This window comes from Staurois parvus, unplaced genomic scaffold (genome assembly GCF_062004578.1).
Source record: "Staurois parvus isolate SC_StPar_1 unplaced genomic scaffold, SC_StPar_1.0 ptg000470l, whole genome shotgun sequence".
In the NCBI taxonomy this organism is placed as follows: Eukaryota; Metazoa; Chordata; class Amphibia; order Anura; family Ranidae; genus Staurois; species Staurois parvus.
The window spans coordinates 135,305-155,001 of NW_028318266.1; the positions used below are offsets into that span (position 1 = coordinate 135,305).

The 19,697-nt window shown below is 42.8% G+C and overlaps 1 protein-coding gene across 1 annotated transcript; it reads left to right on the forward strand.

The window, feature by feature from the left end:
- Positions 1-201: 201 nt before the first annotated feature.
- LOC149452470 (vitelline membrane outer layer protein 1-like) lies at positions 202-19,023 on the forward strand. Its single transcript, XM_089689157.1, has 3 exons — positions 202-372; positions 4,616-4,728; positions 18,493-19,023. Exons 1-3 carry the CDS (start codon positions 220-222, stop codon positions 18,806-18,808), a joined length of 582 nt encoding a protein of 193 aa, XP_089545283.1. The 5' UTR covers positions 202-219; the 3' UTR covers positions 18,809-19,023.
- Positions 19,024-19,697: the final 674 nt, after the last annotated feature.

Here is a 19,697-nt window from a genome sequence, read left to right on the forward strand (position 1 = left end):
GGAAATCTTCACCTGACAGCCCCCACAGCACTTTTTTTTCACAACGTCCTTGTTCGTATTTGTTCTTGGAAATTAAACATTTTAGTAAACCTTTAACAAATTCAGTAATTGCCCCACCCAGCGTCCTTTGGCTGACATTGTGTCAGTGCTATAAATATGGGAGCTCCGTAGACTGGTCCCAGAATATCTGGTCTACTCTGAACACCCATTGTGAGGAAGATGATGCTGACCTGGATTCTCACCTTGACCCTCCTTCACACCACATTGACCCATGGCTTAGAGATTTATGTAACCAATGGTGGTCCTTGGGGTGAATGGGGAATGATGCAATTCTGCCCATCTGGAACATCAGCAACGGGCTTTGATTTGAAGGTAAGTGATCCAAAAATTTCAGATTTGACTGAAAAAGAACCATGTGCCAGAATCTGAAGGTCCAGTCTTAAATTAGAACTGACTGCCACCTGTGTCCCATTGGGGAGATTTCCAACCCTGTAGTGAAAACACGAGGGGAAATCCCTCCAAAGTGAGTAGTCACCAGAACTAGTGTCACCAGAACTAGAGGATTTCTTCTCTATTCCTGTTCTGGTGACAACTCACCATCTGGGATTTAGCAATAGCAGGACAAATAGAGAGGGTGAATCTCTGTAACACTGGAACAGAGAACAGTAAGAAACCTAAATGATCAAAAAAATGTAAATATATAAATACGAGAAGCTAGCACTATTTTCAGGCAACAGACTACACTGTTAACCTCCCTAGCAGTCTGATTATGTCCATATTTCTGTGCTCAAAGCGGTACTTTTTTTGCATGGAAATATGTATTTTTTTTATTGTAGGCCTGTAATTTTTAGGAATAACTCACTGAAATCTATCCAAACAAGAGTCTAGTAAACATCCCGGGGAGGATAAAACTTGAAACACGAAATCATAAATTATAATTTAATAAATAATCATAAAAAATAATAATATAATAATAATACATTTAATTCAATAATATAATCAAACCAAAAACACTGAAATGTGAAATATAGAGCCAAGTTCACACATCGCTGAGCTCAGTCGCAGAATCGTTTTCAGTGTCTGATGAGGAATTTCCCCCACGGTCCTTTTCCCCCACGAATTGCCTGCCCGTAGAGCTGCGCAGCAGTGCGATCTGTTTACCAGACATGTACCTCGGACATGGCCGATGACAGATCTGTGTACCAGTACCATGTAACCTGCTGTGATCAATCACAGCAGGTCACATGACAGTTGTATACAATGGATGGCTTCCTTTCATGCCATCCATTGTATACAAGTGTGTCTAGCTGTGAATGGTTGCAGCGATCACATGCACAAGCTGGGCCAATCACAGCCCATCTGTGTCATGTGATTAGACGTGGCCAAATCACAGCTAAGCACAAAAAAAAAAAAACCCTGAATGAATCGATGTCATTCAGGTTAATGCTTGCTTATAGCAAAGTAATTCTTTGCTATAAGCAAATTGTGTAAAAAAAAAATACCGATCACTTCCTCAAAGTAGTACAATGTTACTATGGTAATATTATACTACTTTGGTCATAGCGAAATATGAAAATAAATCTTAAAAAAAGAGAAAAAATGTAATAAAAAAATTAAAACAAATAAAAAAATAAAATTTAAAAAAAAAAATTATAATTTTTTTTTTCGTACTGTCACCAGTCAGTGTCCCTGATCACCGCCATGCCAGTTATATAAAGACGCTGTACTGCACTGGTCACAGTATGTAAAAAAAAAAAATAATGAAAATAATGTTTTTAATTTTTTCATTGTCCGAAAAATTATGACAAAAAAATACAACTTCAAAAAACTCGCCATGCCTCTTATGAAGTACGTCGGACTGTCTACTTTACAAAAAGGGGTCATTTGGGGGATATCTGTACTGTTCTGACATTTGGGGGATATCTGTACTGTTCTGACATTTGGGGGATATCTGTCCTGTTCTGACATTTGGGGGATATCTGTACTGTTCTGACATTTGGGGGATATCTGTCCTGTCCTGACAATTGGGGGATATCTGTACTGTTCTGACATTTGGGGGATATCTGTACTGTCCTGACATTTGGGGGATATCTGTAGTGTGCTGACATTTGGGGGATATCTGTACTGTCCTGATATTTGGGGGATATCTGTACTGTTCTGACATTTGGGGGATATCTGTACTGTTCTGACATTTGGGGGATATCTGTACTGTTCTGACATTTGGGGGATATCTGTACTGTCCTGACATTTGGGGGGATATCTGTACTGTCCTGACATTTGGGGGATATCTGTACCGTCCTGACATTTGGGGGATATCTGTACCGTTCTGACATTTGGGGGGATATCTGTACCGTTCTGACATTTGGGGGATATCTGTACTGTCCTGACATTTGGGGGGATATCTGTACCGTCCTGACATTTGGGGGATATCTGTACTGTTCTGACATTTGGGGGATATCTGTACTGTTCTGACATTTGGGGGGATATCTGTACTGTCCTGACATTTGGGGGATATCTGTACTGTTCTGACATTTGGGGGGATATCTGTACTGTCCTGACATTTGGGGGATATCTGTACTGTTCTGACATTTGGGGGGATATCTGTCCTGTCCTGACATTTGGGGGATATCTGTACTGTCCTGACATTTGGGGGATATCTGTACTGTTCTGACATTTGGGGGATATCTGTACCGTCCTGACATTTGGGGGATATCTGTACTGTTCTGACATTTGGGGGATATCTGTACTGTCCTGACATTTGGGGGATATCTGTACTGTCCTGACATTTGGGGGATATCTGTACTGTCCTGACATTTGGGGGATATCTGTACTGTTCTGACATTTGGGGGATATCTGTACTGTCCTGACATTTGGGGGATATCTGTACTGTCCTGACATTTGGGGGGATATCTGTACTGTCCTGACATTTGGGGGATATCTGTACCGTCCTGACATTTGGGGGATATCTGTACCGTTCTGACATTTGGGGGGATATCTGTACCGTTCTGACATTTGGGGGGATATCTGTACTGTCCTGACATTTGGGGGGATATCTGTACCGTTCTGACATTTGGGGGATATCTGTACTGTCCTGACATTTGGGGGATATCTGTACTGTCCTGACATTTGGGGGATATCTGTACTGTCCTGACATTTGGGGGATATCTGTACTGTCCTGACATTTGGGGGATATCTGTACTGTTCTGTCATTCTTGGACCTCAAGAAATTAGATTGGCCGTCAGTACTTCAGGATTGATCAATATTCAGATCTATACCATAGTTTGTGAACTCTATAACTTTCCTACAGACTAAAAAATACATCCTAATTTGGGTTATTTTCACCAAAGACATGTAGCAGAATACATCTCGGCCTAAATTTATGAAGAACAATTATTTATTTGCAAACTTTTGTAACAGAAACAAAGAAAAAGGTGTTTTTTTTAAAATTTTTGGTCTTTTTTTGTTAATTTAGCAAAAAATAAAAACCCGTGTAAAGAACTTGTGTGAAGAAAATGATAACATTTTAGTTTGGGTACAATGTTGTATGACCGCGCAATTGTCATTCAAAGTGTGAGAGCGCTGAAACCTGAAAAATGGCCTGGGCAGGAAGGGGGGTAAAAGTGCCCGGTATGGAAAGGGTTAATACAATTGCAAAAACATGGAAGAATAGACACATAAGGTAAATGCTGCAATACATTTTCTAAAAATACTTCCATATTTTCATTCAAAGCCGTTGTAAGCCTCAGACATGAAATATGAATAAAGCATATCTCTCTATAGTGTGTACGTGTCTCAATCAAGAACACTAAGTATCATTTTCATCTGCTACCTCCTTCCTCTGCTATTAGCATGTGTCACTTGTGACACATTTTCCTGACACCAAGAGGTAAAATGGTGACAGGGGAGGGACCACCAGCAGATTGCAAGCTCTGTTCCTGTGTGCTGTGCGGGGGGGGGGGGGGGGGGTGTCCCTTCCCTTCCATCACCTCTCAGAGCTCTCCCCACAGAACTCTGCAGAGTGTAACTTCAGCTCTCCACACCCTTTTTCTGACAGCTCGGACAAGCTTTATACATTCTGGACTTTGAAAGGCTGTAGAGAAGAGAAGACAGTTGGTAGGCTGTAGAGAAGAGAAGACAGTTGGTAGGCAGGTACAACTTACTCTTTCCTCTGCTGTTCGCATGTTTTACTGACACCAAGAGCTAAAATTATGACAGGGGAGGGACCTCCAGCAGATTGTCATCTCTGTTCCTGTGAGTTGTGTGAACCGGGGGGGGGGGGGGGTGTCCTTTCCCAATAATCAGCAATCAGAGCTCTCCCCACTGAACTCCACAGAGTGTAACTTCAGCTGTCCACCCCCTTTTTCTGACAGCTCAAACAAGCTTTTTACATTCTGGACTTTGAATGGCTGTAGAGAAGAGAAGACTGTAGATAAACAGGTACAACTTATGTAGGAGGATTTGTTTAATCTCTGCATATCACCTGAGGCCAGTCACTTTGCTGGGTATATGTAAGGGTTTACAACCACTTTAAATTGCAAAGTCTATAGTATTTAAAATAATGCTTTCAGAACTAAACAAAAGGATTCTTTCATAAAACTTTTGTGTCTCTTTAAGGTGGAGTCAAATCAAGGAAAAGGAGATGACACCGCACTAAATGCGATCAGACTGTACTGTACAAGACCTGGTGACAGACAAATAGAAGCAGAAATTACGTCGACGGTTGGAAAGTATGTCTACACATTTATATACGTTACTTAAAACCCAACATTGAAACAACTCCATCTAAAACTGATCATTTCTCAGAGAGGCGATTTGAGAATCACATATTCCTCACAGTTCATATGCAGTACCAAATCCAAGTGTACAACGAAGAAAGGACTTGCATTCTTCACTGTTGGAAATACGTTTTATTATTATTTTCAAAATACTCAAAATGAGCAGAAAGGATCACAACACATTCCAACAACTGGTTCATATACACGGCGATTTTCTGGGCCGGTAAAGCTGTGACAGGATTATCAGTGATCAGAGTACGAGGTTTGACAAAGATGCAGCCTGTAGTACCTATACTGAGAGGAGAGCACAAAACACATGTTGCTCACTTGCTCATTCCAAGTTTAATGTCTCAAACAGAAATGGATCACATTATACAGATAATTACTTTCTTTATAGTGACAGCGTAGGTCACATGGAAAGCGCACCAATTTGTGTTAGAGAGTTACCATTACTAACCTATAGGATACTAAAAAGAGAAAGTAAATGTCAGAATAAACACAAAGAGGAGAGCACAAAAAACATGTTGCTCACTTGCAGTTTATGAGTTTAATGTGAGCTTGTTGTTATTAGTCTCCTGAAGTCACACTACAAATCATTAGAGCTCCCTCTAGCTGCAGCCTAGTAATAGCACTACTGGGAGGTTTATTCATTCACTTGCTACAGTCACACTTTGCAATCTCATTGTACAATTTCCTTTGGAGTACTATGAAGTACCTGTATGCTTGGATATAAATTGAACAGATTTTATATGTAAACCTTCATACTACATAGTTTTGTTAAATTGTAAGCAGATCGTACAGAGGTGGTGCAACCATCCTGTAAAGTATTCGACTAGCTCAGTGGTCGGCAAGCCACGGCTCGCGAGCCACATGCGGCTCTTTACACGCTTTAATGCGGCTCTTGTGTGCCGGGCGCCCGCTCCCCTCCCTCCTCTCGGGCGGCAGGGACTCTGCAGCGTGATCCAAAAAAAAAACAGCCAGTGCAGCGCACTCCAATGCAATGATTGGCCAGTCTCGCTGCCACTCACATCCTGATAGCCAGTGATTGGCTGTCAGGATGTGTGTAGGCGGGGCAGCGTGACGAACGTGAGAGGAGCTAGGCTCCTCTCACAGTCCGCCCTGAAGACCGGAACGGCGCGGGAACACGGCGAGAGGAACGCGCGGAGCAAAGGTAAGTGAATTGACACGGGGGACTTGGCTTACTACTTGCTACTTACTTACTACTACTATATGAGGGATGAATTACTATGGGGGATGAATTACTATGGGGTATGAATTACTATGGGGTATGAATTACTATAGGGGGGATGAATTACTATGGGGGGGATGAATTACTATGGGGGATGAATTACTACGGGGGATGAATTACTATATGGGGGATGAATTACTATAGGGGAGATGAATTACTATGGGGGATGAATTACTATATGGGGGATGAATTGCTATATGGGGGATGAATTACTATGGGGGATGAATTACTATGGGGGATGAATTACTATATGGGGGATGAATTACTATGGGGGATGAATTACTATATGGGGAATGAATTACTATATGGAGGATGAATTACTATGGGGGATGAATTACTATAAAAACTTACTGAAACTAAAAACAGTGTACCATCCTATGTATTTTCAGTTTTAAAAATGTGGCTCTCAAAATAAATTTCAATCGTGGTTTTGGTGAGATTTGGCTCAGTTGAAAAAAAAGGTTGCCCACCACTGGACTAGCTTAAAGGGTAATTCCACTTTTGCAGTCAAATTTGAGAAAATCTCTCTATGGGGTCAATTCACTAAAAGATAAATACCACGTGATTTTTTTTTAGTTATAACTCATGCAGTATTTATCTCAAAAGTTGTCACTTCACTGAAAAAAAAAATGTGTTATTTACTTATTAACTGATATTTAGCGCTCAAATATTTCATTATTTTTGTAGTTATTTTTTTCCATTTTTTTTTTGCAGACTTACACTGACCTGAAGGCACACAGCAATATTGTGAAATATTGTGAAACTATGAACACGTTGTAGTGTGCTTTCATTCACAAAACGATCTCCCTCTGATTAAATGTTACAATTTGCACTTCTCAAAAAAAATGAAAGGAACGCTTTGTAATCAGAGTATAGCATCAAGTCAATGAAACTCCTGGGATATTGATCTGGTCAGTTAAGTAGCAGAGGGGGTTGTTCATCAGTTTCAGCTGCGTGGTGTTAATTAAATTATCAGCTGCATTAGATGGCCAATAATGAGACAACCCCCAAAACAGGAATGGTTTTACAGGTGTAGGCCACTGACATTTTTTTCCCTACTTATCTTTTTTGACTGTTTTTCACTAGTTTTGCATTTGGCTAGGGTCGGTGTCATTACTGGTAGTATGAGGCCATACCTGGACCCTACAGGAGGTTGCACAGGCAGTCCTCCAGGATGGCACATCGATACGTGCCATTGCCAGAAGGTTTGCTGTGTCTCCCAACACAGTCTCAAGAACATGGAGGAGATTCCAGGAGACAGGTGGTTACTCTTGGAGAGCTGGACAGGGCCGTAGAAGGTCCTTAACCCATCAGCAGGACTGGTATCTGCTCCTTTGTGCAAGGAGGAACAGGATGAGCCCTGCCAGAGCCCTACAAAATGATTTCCAGCAAGCCACTGGTGTGAATGTCTCTGACCAAATAATCGGAAACAGACTCCATAAGGGTGGCCAGAGGGCCCGATGTCCTCTAGTGGGCCCTGTACTCACTGCCCAGCAACATAGAGCTCGATTGGCACTTGCCATTGAACACCAGAATTGGCAGGTTCACCACTAGCGCCCTGTGCTTTTCACAGATGAGAGCAGGTTCACCCTGAGCACATGTGACAGACGTGAAAGGGTCTGGAGAAGCCGTGGAGAATGTTCTGCTGCCTGTAACATGGTTCAGCATGACCGTATTGTTGGTGGGTCAGTGATGGTCTGGGGAGGCATATCTATGGAGGGACGCACAGACCTCTACAGGCTAGACAATGGCATTCTGCCAGTAGGTATCGGGATGAAATCCTTCGACCCATTGTCAGATCCTAGGCTGGTGCAGTGGGTTCTGGGTTCCTCCTGGTGCACTACAATGATCGGCCTCATGTGGCCAGAGTATGCAGGCAGTTCCTGGAGGATGAAGGAATTGATACCATTGAATGGCCCCCACAGTCACTTGACCTAAATCCAATAGATCCCCTCTGGGATGTCATGTTTCGGGCCATCCGACGCTGCCAGGTTGCACCTCAGACTGTCCAGGAGCTCAGTGATGCCCTGGTCCAGATCTGGGAGGAAATCCCCCAGGACACCATCCGTCATCTCATTAGGAGCCTCCCCCGACGTTGTCAGGCATGCATACAAGCATGTGGGGGCCATACAAACTTTTTGAGTTGCTGCAATGACATTTCAGCCAAATGGACTCGCCTGTTGCATCGTTTTTTCGCTTTGATTTTCAGGGTGTCTTTGAATTCAGTCCTCTGTAGGTCGATAATTTTCATTTCCATCAAACGATGGGACATCCTTACGTTCCTAACACATTACCCCGTCCATGTCAGTATAGAGATCCAGCATTAGATTCTTCCCCATTTAGATCTAATGGGTTTTCAAATTGTTCCTTTCATTTTTTTTGAGCAGTGTGCTTACATTCTAGAAGAGGACATTTTCACATAGATACATTGTATACTTTTCACATTCTGGCCAGTGCAGATTTCCACTCATCGTTATTTTGCACATTTCTAAAATACCACCAGCCCTCTCCTAAACATTAGAAAGCAAGAAAAGCATTTAAAGGTTTTTAAGCAAATTAAAAAGTACTTCAAAAGAAAAACAGCATTTTTACAAATATTTTTGTTAAGTCATGCTGTGATAATGGAAACATGTCACAAATATACACTATATTGCCAAAAGTATTGGGCCAGCACTCCAAATCATTGGGTTCAGGTGTTCCAATCATCTCCATGACCACAGGTGTATACAATCAAGCCCCTAGGCATGCAGACTGCTTCTACAAACATTGGTGAAAGAATGGGTCGCTCTCAGGAGCTCAGTGACTCCAAGCGTGGTCCCGTGATAGGTGGGCACCTGTGCAATAAGTCCATCCGTGACATTTCCTGGCTACTAAATATTCCACGCTCAACTGTTAGTGGGATTATAACAAAGTGGAAGCAACTGGGAACAACAGCAACTCAGCCACCAAGTGGTAGGCCACGTAAAATGACAGAGAGGGGTCAGCGTGTGCTGAAGCGCACAGTGAGCAGAAGTCGCCAACTGTCTGCAGAGTCAATAGCTAAAGACCTCCAAACTTGGTGTGGCCTTCAGATTAGCACAACAACAGTGTGTAGAGAGCTTCATGGAATGGGTTTCCATGGCCGAGCAGCTGCATCCAAGCCTTAGATCACCAAGTGCAATGCAAAGCGGCGGATGCCATGGTGTAAAGAATGCCGCCACTGGACTCTAGAGCAGTGGAGACATGTTCTCTGTAGTGACCAATCACACTTCTCTTATCTGGCAATCCGATGGGCGCATCTGGGTTTGGCAGTGGCCAGGAGAACGGTACTTGCCTGACTGCATTGTGCCAAGTGTAAAGTTTGTTGGAGGGGGGGATTATGGTGTGGGGTTGCTTTTCAGTGGTTGGGCTTGGCCCCCTAGTTCCAGTGAAGGGAACTCTTAAGGCATGTGCATACCAAGACATTTTGGACAATTTTATGCTCCCAATTTTGTGGGAAGAGTTTGGGGATGGCCCCTTCCTGTTCCAACATGACTGCCCACCAGTGCACAAAGCAAGGTCCATAAAGACATTGAGGAGCCAGTTTGGGGTGGAGGAATTTGACTGGCCTGCCTTCAACACAATAGAATACCTTTGGGATGAATTAGAGTGGAGACTGCGAGCCAGACCTTCTCATCTGACATCAGTGCCTGACCTCACAAATGCGCTTCTGGAAGAATGGTCAAAAATTCCCAAACCTTGTGGACGGCCTTCCCAGAAGAGTTGAAGCTGTTATAGCTGCAAAGGGTGGGCCAACTCAATATTGAACATTATGGACTAAGACTGGGATGCCATTAAAGTTCATGAGTGTGTAAAGGCAAGCCGACCAATACTTTTGGCAATTTAGTGTAAGTAGGTGTTACCCCTATTTGACTGCAAAAGTGAAACTACCCTTTAAGACCTACAGTGGGGATCGAAAATTTGGGCACCCCAGCTAAAAATTTGTATTAATGTGCATAAAGAAGCCAAGGAAAAATGGAAAAATCTCCAAAAGGCATCAAATTACAGATTAGACATTCCTATAATATGTCAACAAAAGTTAGATTTTATTTCCATCATTTACACTTTCAAAATAACAGAAAACAAAAAAATGGCGTCTGCAAAAGTTTGGGCACCCTGCAGAGTTAATATCTTGTACTGCCCCCTTTGGCAAGTATCACAGCTTGTAAACGCTTTTTGTAGCCAGCCAAGAGTCTTTCAATTCTTGTTTGAGGTATCTTTGCCCATTCTTCCTTACAAAAGTCTTCCAGTTCTTTGAGATTTCTGGGCTGTCTGTCACGCACTGCTCTTTTAAGGTCTATCCATAGATTTTCAATTATGTTGAGGTCAGGGGATTGTGAAGGCCATGGCAAAACCTTCAGTTTACGCCTCTTGATGTAATCCCCCGTGGATTTCGAGGTGTGTTTAGGATCATTATCCATTTGTAGAAGCCATCCTCTCTTTAACTTCAGCTTTTTCACAGATGGCATCAAGTTACCATCCAAAATTTGCTGACATTTTATTGAATCCATTTTTCCTTCTACTCGTGAGATGTTCCCTGTGCCACTGGCTGCAACACAACCGCAAAGCATGATTGATCCAACCCCATGCTTAACAGTTGGACAGAGGTTCTTTTCGTTAAATTCTGTGCCCCTTCTTCTCCAAACGTACCTTTGCTTATTCCGGCCAAAAAGTTCAATTTTAACCTCATCGGTCCACAGAACTTGTTTCCAAAACGCATCAGGCTTGTCTATATGTTCATTTGCAAAGTTCAAACGATGATTTTTGTGGTGAGGACGTAGGAGAGGTTTTCTTCTGATGACTCTTCCATGAAGACTATATTTGTACAAGTATCTCTTTATAGTGTAATAGTGTACCACAACTCCAGTGTCTGCCAGATCTTTCTGGAGGGATCGTGCAGTCAAACGTGGGTTTTGAATTGTTTTTCTCACAATCCTGCGAGCTGTTCTGTCTGATATTTTTCTTGGTCTTCCAGATCTTGCTTTAACTTCCACTGTTCCTGACGACTGCCATTTCTTAATTACATTCCGAACAGAGGATATTGACATCTGAAAACGCTTTGCTATCTTCTTATAGCCTTCTCCAGCTTTGTGAGCGTCAACTATTTTCAGTTTCAGTTTTCTAGACAACTGCTTAGAAGAACTCATGGTGCTGATTGTTGGGGCAAGGTCAGAGGAGTCTGGGCATTTAAAACCTTTGAGATTGACATCACCTGGTCTTCCCAGATGATGATTGAGAACAATCCATGACACTGGCAGGTCTCAGCTTTGCAAAGGGGGCAGTGCATGCTATAAATTCTGCAGGGTGCCCAAACTTTTGCAGACGCCATTATTTTGTTTTCTGTTATTTTGAAAGTGTAAATAATGGAAATAAAATCTAACTTTTGTTGACACATTATAAGAATGTCTAATCTGTAATGTGATGCCTTTTGGAGATTTTTCCATCTTTCCTTGGCTTCTTTATGCACATTAATACAAATTTTTAGCTGGGGTGCCCAAACTTTCGATCCCCACTGTACATTTGAAACAGTTGTGATGATTCTTTCAGCACATATCTTAGGATGATGCAACACTAAATGGATTTTCAGTGACAGTGAATGTTAAACATTTACTATTTTGAATACTTGGATTTTGAAAATAATAATACATGGTAACCAGGGGCGGACTGACCGTTTGGAAACTCGGGCACTGCCCGAGGGCCCGGGGTCAGTAGGGGGCCCCATGCTATGCCCCTGGTACCTTTTTCATAGGCTTTTTTGAGTTTGGGCAAGGACACAGGGGCCCCATGATCCCCTATTGCTCGGGGGCCCCATGAGTTGTCAGTGTGCCCCTGATGGTAACACTCAAATTACTGTGAACAACAGGCAGCTTCAAGAACAGGTAGGTGCAGTGTGGTGCGGTGGCAGAAAACACACAGAGTCCCTGATTGCAGAAAACAATATATTGCAAAACGTTCCAACTGTCTGGTGGGTGAGAACACCTGACCGGGGAACTCACACCAGTTAGAGCGAAGAGTCAGCGGTGAGTAGGCCCAAGTTGGAGAGTGTGGCCTGGCCAGTTCAGCCCAAGTGCAGCCTGACTCATCCAACCCAAAGCAGAGATTGCTGAGTGGCAGGCCCTACACTTTCCATACTCCTCTAGAACTTCTCCCTACTACTAGGGATGTCCCTGACAGACTGGTATCCTGTCCCAACACTAGCCACTCACAAAATGCATGCCAAAACCCAAGGCCAGGGACTTAAAAAGACTCTGTGTGACCTGAGATGGCCTCCGGGGTCACCTGGATCCAGCTTAGCTAATCAGAGCTATCACAGGGGACCAAGAAAATTGTAGAGAAAGCCAGTTTCTACTGACTTCCTCCCTCAACTGCATTGCCATTCCGGATCAGCACCATCAGCAGTGGAGAATGTGGACTTCATCTGCCTACAAGATGGTCACTGACAAAGTGAATACACTTCCCAACTTTCCCAAATTCCACAACACTGTTCTGGGATTTCAACAAAATCCTGGTGTCCTGCACATCCAGCTGTATCCCACAAACTGCCATTTTTTGGTCCAGGCAGAGGCAGAAGAGACACCAACAGCTTCTGACACCATGCTGCAGAGATGTAGAAGCCTCTTATGCCTCTGCACTGTCAAGCTGCCAAGGTGAAGGAGAGCCCAACTCCTTTGCTCTGCTGTTACTTCCTCCCTACTCCAGACCCAGCCTTCTCCCTTCCTCCTGGTTTTCTGCAGTTCCTGCCTTGTCCTTTGGGTGGAGAAACTGGATGGGCTGCTGAAGGACAGACCTCTGACTGAGAGCTTCTGCAGCCATGTAGAGGAGGCTGAGGAGAGCTCCACAGTCTGAGGGCCCAGCAGAAAGATAAGACTGGTGTTTGGTAGAAGTGCTGTGTTTCCCATCTCCCATTCCTTCAGAACATATCTCCTGTCACCCTGCAGGCTTGGAAGAGGGGTGGCAGGTGTGATGTTCTGCAGGAATATGAGAGGAATGAATTATGCAGGGATAGGGGAGGAGTACCTGGAGTGATGTTCTGCAGGGCTTGGAAGGGAGTAACAGGAGCAATTTTCTGCAAGGCTGGGAGAAGAGTAATATAAGTGATGTTTTACAGCACTGGGAGAGGGGTGACAGGAGTGATATCCTGCAGGGATAAGAGAGGAGTGACAGGAGTGATGTCCTGCAGGGCTGGGAAAGGGGTAAGAGAAGTTAAATTCTTCCGGGGCTTGGGGTGACAAGAGTGATGTTCTGCAGACTTGGAGCAAGGTGACAGGAGTGAAGTTTTGCTTGGCTTGGAGCAGGGTGATAGGAGTGATGTTCCAAATGGCTTGAAGCAGGATATCATGAGGAATGATATGTGGGGCTATGAGAGGGGTGACATAAATGATATTCTGCAGGAATGGGAGAGCGGTGACAGGAGTGATGTTCTGCAGAGCTGGGACAGGGGTGACAGGAGCGATGTTCTGCAGGGCTGGGAGCAAAGTGACAGGAGAGATGTTCTGCAGGAATGGGAGAGGTGACAGGGGTGATGTTCTGCAGGAATGGGAGAGGGGTGACAGAAGGGATGTTCCGCAGGGCTGGGGGTGAGGTGATAGGCCACAATGCCTCCCTGTCTCTCTCCTATCACCCTAACTCCCCAGTGTATGTAGGGGACAATGTGAATGGGTGCAGTGTTTACACAGAGGGGGTGCATTGAACTGGGGTGGGGGATTTGTACAGAAAGGGGCAGTGTGAATTGGGGTCAATGTGTACAGAGGACATGAGATGCAATGTGTAGAGAGGGGAAGAAGTGTGTAGGGTAGGACAGTGTGTGTGCAGTGGAAAAGGGGGACAGTGTATTTACGGGTGGATGTGTGCAGGTAAAAGAGGGGTAGTTTGTACAGCTGGTGAATTTAACTTGCTTTAAATATCAGCTTTCTTTATTGTTTCTAATGAGAATCCATTAAGCCATGCCTAATATTCAAATTAATCCAATCACGCACACTTTTTGGCATGATGTGCTATACACATAGCCCAGTGGTGGGCAACCTTTTTTTTCAACTGAGCCAAATCTCGCCAAAACCACGATTGAAATTTGATTTTGAGAGCCACATTTTTAAAACTGAAAATACATAGGATGGTACACTGTTTTTAGTTTCAATAAGTTTTTATAGTAATTCATCCCCCATATAGTAATTCATCCCCCATAGTAATTCATCACCCATATAGTAATTCATCCCCCATAGTAATTCATCCCCCATATAGTAATTCATCCCCCATATAGTAATTCATCCCCCATAGTAATTCATCCCCCATAGTAATTCATTCCCTATAGTAATTCATCCCCCCTATAGTAATTCATCCCCCATATAGTAATTCATCCCCCATAGTAATTCATCCCCCATAGTAATTCATCCCCTATAGTAATTCATCCCCCATATTAATTCATTCCCTATAGTAATTCATCCCCCCTATAGTAATTCATCCCCCATAGTAATTCATCCCCCATATAGTAATTCATCCCCCCTATAGTAATTCATCCCCCATAGTAATTCATCCCCCCTATAGTAATTCATCCCCCATAGTAATTCATCCCCCATATAGTAATTCATCCCCCCTATAGTAATTCATCCCCCCTATAGTAATTCATCCCCCCTATAGTAATTCATCCCCCATATTAATTCATCCCTCATATAGTAGTAGTAAGTAAGTAGCAAGTAGTAAGCCAAGTCCCCCCTGTGTCAATTCACTTACCTTTGCTCCACGCGTTCTTCTCGCCGTGTTCCCGCGCCGTTCCGGTCTTCGGGGCGGACTGTGAGAGGAGCCTAGCTCCTCTCACGTTCGTCACGCTGCCCCGCCTACACACATCCTGACAGCCAATCACTGGCTATCAGGATGTGAGTGGCAGCGAGACTGGCCAATCATTGCATTTGAGCGCGCTGCCCTGGCTGTTTTTTTTTTTGGATCACGCTCCGCGGGCTGGATTAAAAAGTCCGCCGGGCCGTAGTTTGCCCATTGCTGGGCTAGCTGCAGAGTCCTGACTTTTGGGGCGGTCGCCCGAAAGGAGGGAGGGGAGCGGGCGCCCGGCACACAGAAGAGCCGCATTAAAGTGTGTAAAGAGCCGCATGTGGCTCGCGAGCCGCGGCTTGCCGACCACTGACATAGCCGGTCTCCCCAAGTGTCCCTCATTCTCAAGTTCTAAAGTTGGGAGGTATGAGTGAATGCTACACTTCAAGCACCTCAAACTTAAAAATATGGCCCTATGAACATACAATAAGAATCAATAAACCCAAAAAATGGAAACGAAACCCCCAAAATACTACCACCCTGAACAAAAGCCAACATTTTTTATGTTCAGTGTTTTTGCTAGTTCTAGGCAACAGAGATAGACTTTTTTAAATTTTTTTCCCCACTGTGGGATAATCTAGTTTTTCATGATGTCATGTTTATCTTTTAAGAACTGTGGCATACAATTTTAAAAGGACTTTCCCCTTGAAATGCCAAGCCATTTATTTTCTTCTAAGAGTTTAGAATAAACGTTCTTTTGCAATCATCAGGCAGGTCAGGATTCTTCGATTTTTCATGCTGAAAGTCTGTATTTCAAATTTCTCAAAAACCCATGATGGTGCCTACATGTCAAAGTCCAAAGGCTGTGGTCCATCAACTCTGCAGGAGATCTATTCCTAGCAATTAAGGCATGAACCATTCACAAATGCCTGGAAATCTATATCCTCTTGGGCAAAGTATGAAAGCATTGGTAAGCCGGGAATAATATATTATGCTCAGCTCACATAGAAAAGGGGGTCGGATAGGGAAACATTCAGGTGTTTGTCCAAACAGCCAAAGTTCAGTCCAAACCTAGATTCTGAGCAAACCATTGGCTCATTTCTACTCAGGGTGTCAGAAACTTCACTTCTTATAGTAAGTAGAGACACTCTTAATTAATTTAGAAATCATTTGTTGCAATATACCGTATTTTTCGCCATATAAGACGCTCCGGAATATAAGACGCACCCAATTTTAAAGGAGGAAAATCTAGAAAAAAAAGATTCTGAACCTAATACATATAGTAATTCATCCCCCATATAGTAATTCATCCCCCATAGTAATTCATCCCCCATATAGTAATTCATCCCCCATAGTAATTCATCCCCCATAGTAATTCATCCCCCATATAGTAATTCATCCCCCATAGTAATTCATCCCCCATAGTAATTCATCCCCCATATAGTAATTCATCCCCCATATAGTAATTCATCCCCCATAGTAATTCATCCCCCATATAGTAATTCATCCCCCATAGTAATTCATCCCCCATATAGTAATTCATCCCCCATATAGTAATTCATCCCCCATAGTAATTCATCCCCCATATAGTAATTCATCCCCCATATAGTAATTCATCCCCAAAAGTAATTCATCCCCCATATAGTAATTCATCCCCCATAGTAATTAATCCCCCATATAGTAATTCATCCCCCCTATAGTAATTCATCCCCCCTATAGTAATTCATTCCCCATATTGTGTCAATTCACTTACCTTTGCTCCACGCGTTCCTCTCGCCATGTTCCCGCGCCGTTCCGGTCTTCAGGGCTGATCCATGAGCAGAGGGGGTGATGACGTCAGCGCGCACCGCCGAGTGTACTAAGATGGCCGACCGCTCCAGAGATAGGCCAAAGCCGCGGCCTTTCCTACAGCCGTGGCCGCTCCTCACGGATTCTCTCTCTATTCATCGTATAAGACGCACCAACTTTTCCCCCCCAGTTTTGGGGAAGAAAAAGTGCGTCTTATACGGCGAAAAATACGGTACTCAGAAAAGAAAAAGCAGGGATCATCATATTTTATGAGTCTTCAAACTTTTTGGAATATATTATTAATATGTATATTAATATTTTATTAATAACGATCACCTCAGTTGCAACACTACCAGGAGAGAGCATTGGCCAGAAACACTAACATGAGTACAAAACACTAAACATGAGTGGAACATGATGACGTCATTGAAATGATCTGCTCTACATACATTTCATATGTGGACCTTAGGGGCTTATGGGTAACTGGTATCATCACATTTTATGAGTCTTCAAACTTTTGTGAATAATATTAATATATATATCAAATAAATCGCCTCAGTTGCAACACTGCCAGGAGATAGCATTGGTCAGAAACACTAACTGAACCTCAACTGCAACACTACCAGGAAATAGTGTTGGCCAGAAACACTAGTTACATGAGTAGAACATGATGATGTCAATGAAAAGACCTGCCCTACATACATTTCATCTGTGGACCTCAGGGACTTATGGGTAACTGGAGTCATCACATTTTATGAATCTTCAAACTTTTTTGAATATTACTAATATGTATGTTAATAACATGTTATTAATATCAATCACCTCAATTCCAACACTACCAGGAGATAGCGTTGGACAGACACACTAACCGCAAGAGTAGAACATGATGAAATCCCTGAGATGACCTGCCCTACGTACATTTCATCTGGGGTCTTCTTCAGGGATTTTTGTTTAACTGTCATCACATTTTATGGTTTTTCAAACTTTTTTGGACAAATAATATTATTAGGTATATATAATAATATTCAACAAGGTCAGTGCTTATTCTGGATTTGCCTTCTTCTCCAACATTCCCAGGGGAATCCCTCCATCACAGATCTAAGGTGAGCAGTGGATTGTGATACAAGCTACTTGCTGGCCCTAGTTCATTGCTGTGCTAATACCAACCCCAATCAGATAGAATTAGTTTTGGTTACCGTGATTGGTGAAGTTGTCCTTTTATTAATCCCCTCACCCCATTGAGTTCAGTTTACCTGATAACATGCTTACCTTTAGCCTAAATCCAGTCATCTTTGCTTTATGGCTTTGTTCAGGTTCACATAGACTTCATAAAGCATATGAATAATTGGCTCCTATTCACACTGTGCATGTGACCTTAGCCTCATTCATTCCAATGGGATAGCTGAATTGATGGTGGCCTCCAGTGGTCCTGCAAAGCACAACTGCCCCATAAGAATTAAAAGAGCTGCAATACTCATCCACAGTATGAAGAAGAGCTGGCCAGAGACTTTCTTTTTGAAGGACATGCGGCACCAGACTGGGCCACACAGCAAACATTGCTGGATTAGAGCTGAAGGTTTGTACTTTATCAGAGTGGGTCGGGGAATTGATTAAAGGACAACTTCCCTCAGGGTCTGGTTGTCTATTAAAGTGGATTTGTGATTTTTCCATGCAAGACAGTCCTTACATTGAAGCTTACATCGGGGCTCTTATTTTCAGAGTAGCAGAACCACAAATAGAAAGGCACCTATAAGCAGCAGGTATAAGCATCCAAGTGCATGGTCGAAGTCTAAATCTAATCTAATTTAATTATCTAATTGCCTAGTATTGCTGCAGGGTAAAATAAGCATACCTCCATAGATCAACAATGAGATGATATACATTTTTGTTTTTCAATACAGATGGGGAGATTGGACTGGTGTTCAGTGGTGTCCCACTGGGAATCTCATCAGCTTTTCTCTGCAAGTTGAGCAGCCCCTTCCTGGTAAAGGTGATGATACCGCAGCCAACAATATCATGTTCCAATGCTCTGATCAAAAGATCCTGATAGGTAATGGCGGACCCTGGGGAACATTTTACCAGTGGAGTAATGTCTGCGAATATGGAATTTGTGGTATCAGAACCAGAGTGGAGGCTCCCCAAGGTAGTGGAGATGACACGGCCCTCAACGATGTCAGGTTTAGATGCTGTGACATTTCATATTCACAGCTACATTAAAGAAACAATTATGAAGAGTAAAATGAAGATTTGCTTGAAATAAAATGATTCACGCTATTATATTTAATTAATAAAGCTGTTTTAAATAAATTATTCTGTAGTAAAGAAAGCAGATGAAATGGTCAATGTTGTGTTTACTATAGATAATACCAGAAAGCCTAAACCAAGCTCAAAGCATATCTTCTAAATAAAAAAATACTGTATTTAGAGAACGACTTTACTAGTTTTGGGTCTTCAATCTTTATTTTTAAGTCTTTATGTTTCTAAAGTATATTTTGTACCAATGTTCACTATTTATATTGTTTTTTACATAAAAAAAATAGTGCAGGGTGCATCCATTACACTAGTGGCATTATGGGTTTTCTCATGAGTGATAATAAGTGATATATTGTGATAAGTATCACATATAAAGAGAACTGGAATGGAACATATAAAAATTGAATGGAAAAATAACATTGGGTATGAAATATCCTTCATGATATAATACAAAAGTTATACTTTCACTTTGACATGTATCATTGGTGGATTCTACCTCCAGTCTTGAATGCAGACGCATTTCCAGCAGTGACGTTACAACTCCAGCACACACGTTGGTCTTTCCCCAGTAATATCCCCCTTCACCCACAGATCGGTCTTTTATCAGCAAGATCCCCCTGCACATAGATTGGTCTTTACCCAGTGAGATGCCACCTGCAGCATGTACATGGCAGGCAGTACCCACAATCCACCACATAAATTGCATATTGAACAGTGTCCAGAATACACATTGGTTTTCCCAAGAAAGATCCCACCCCTACACAAAGATTGGTCGTTTTCCAGTGAGATCCAACCCACCACAGACAGATTGGTCTTTGCCGAATGAGATTCCTCTCTCTGAACGTACAGTACA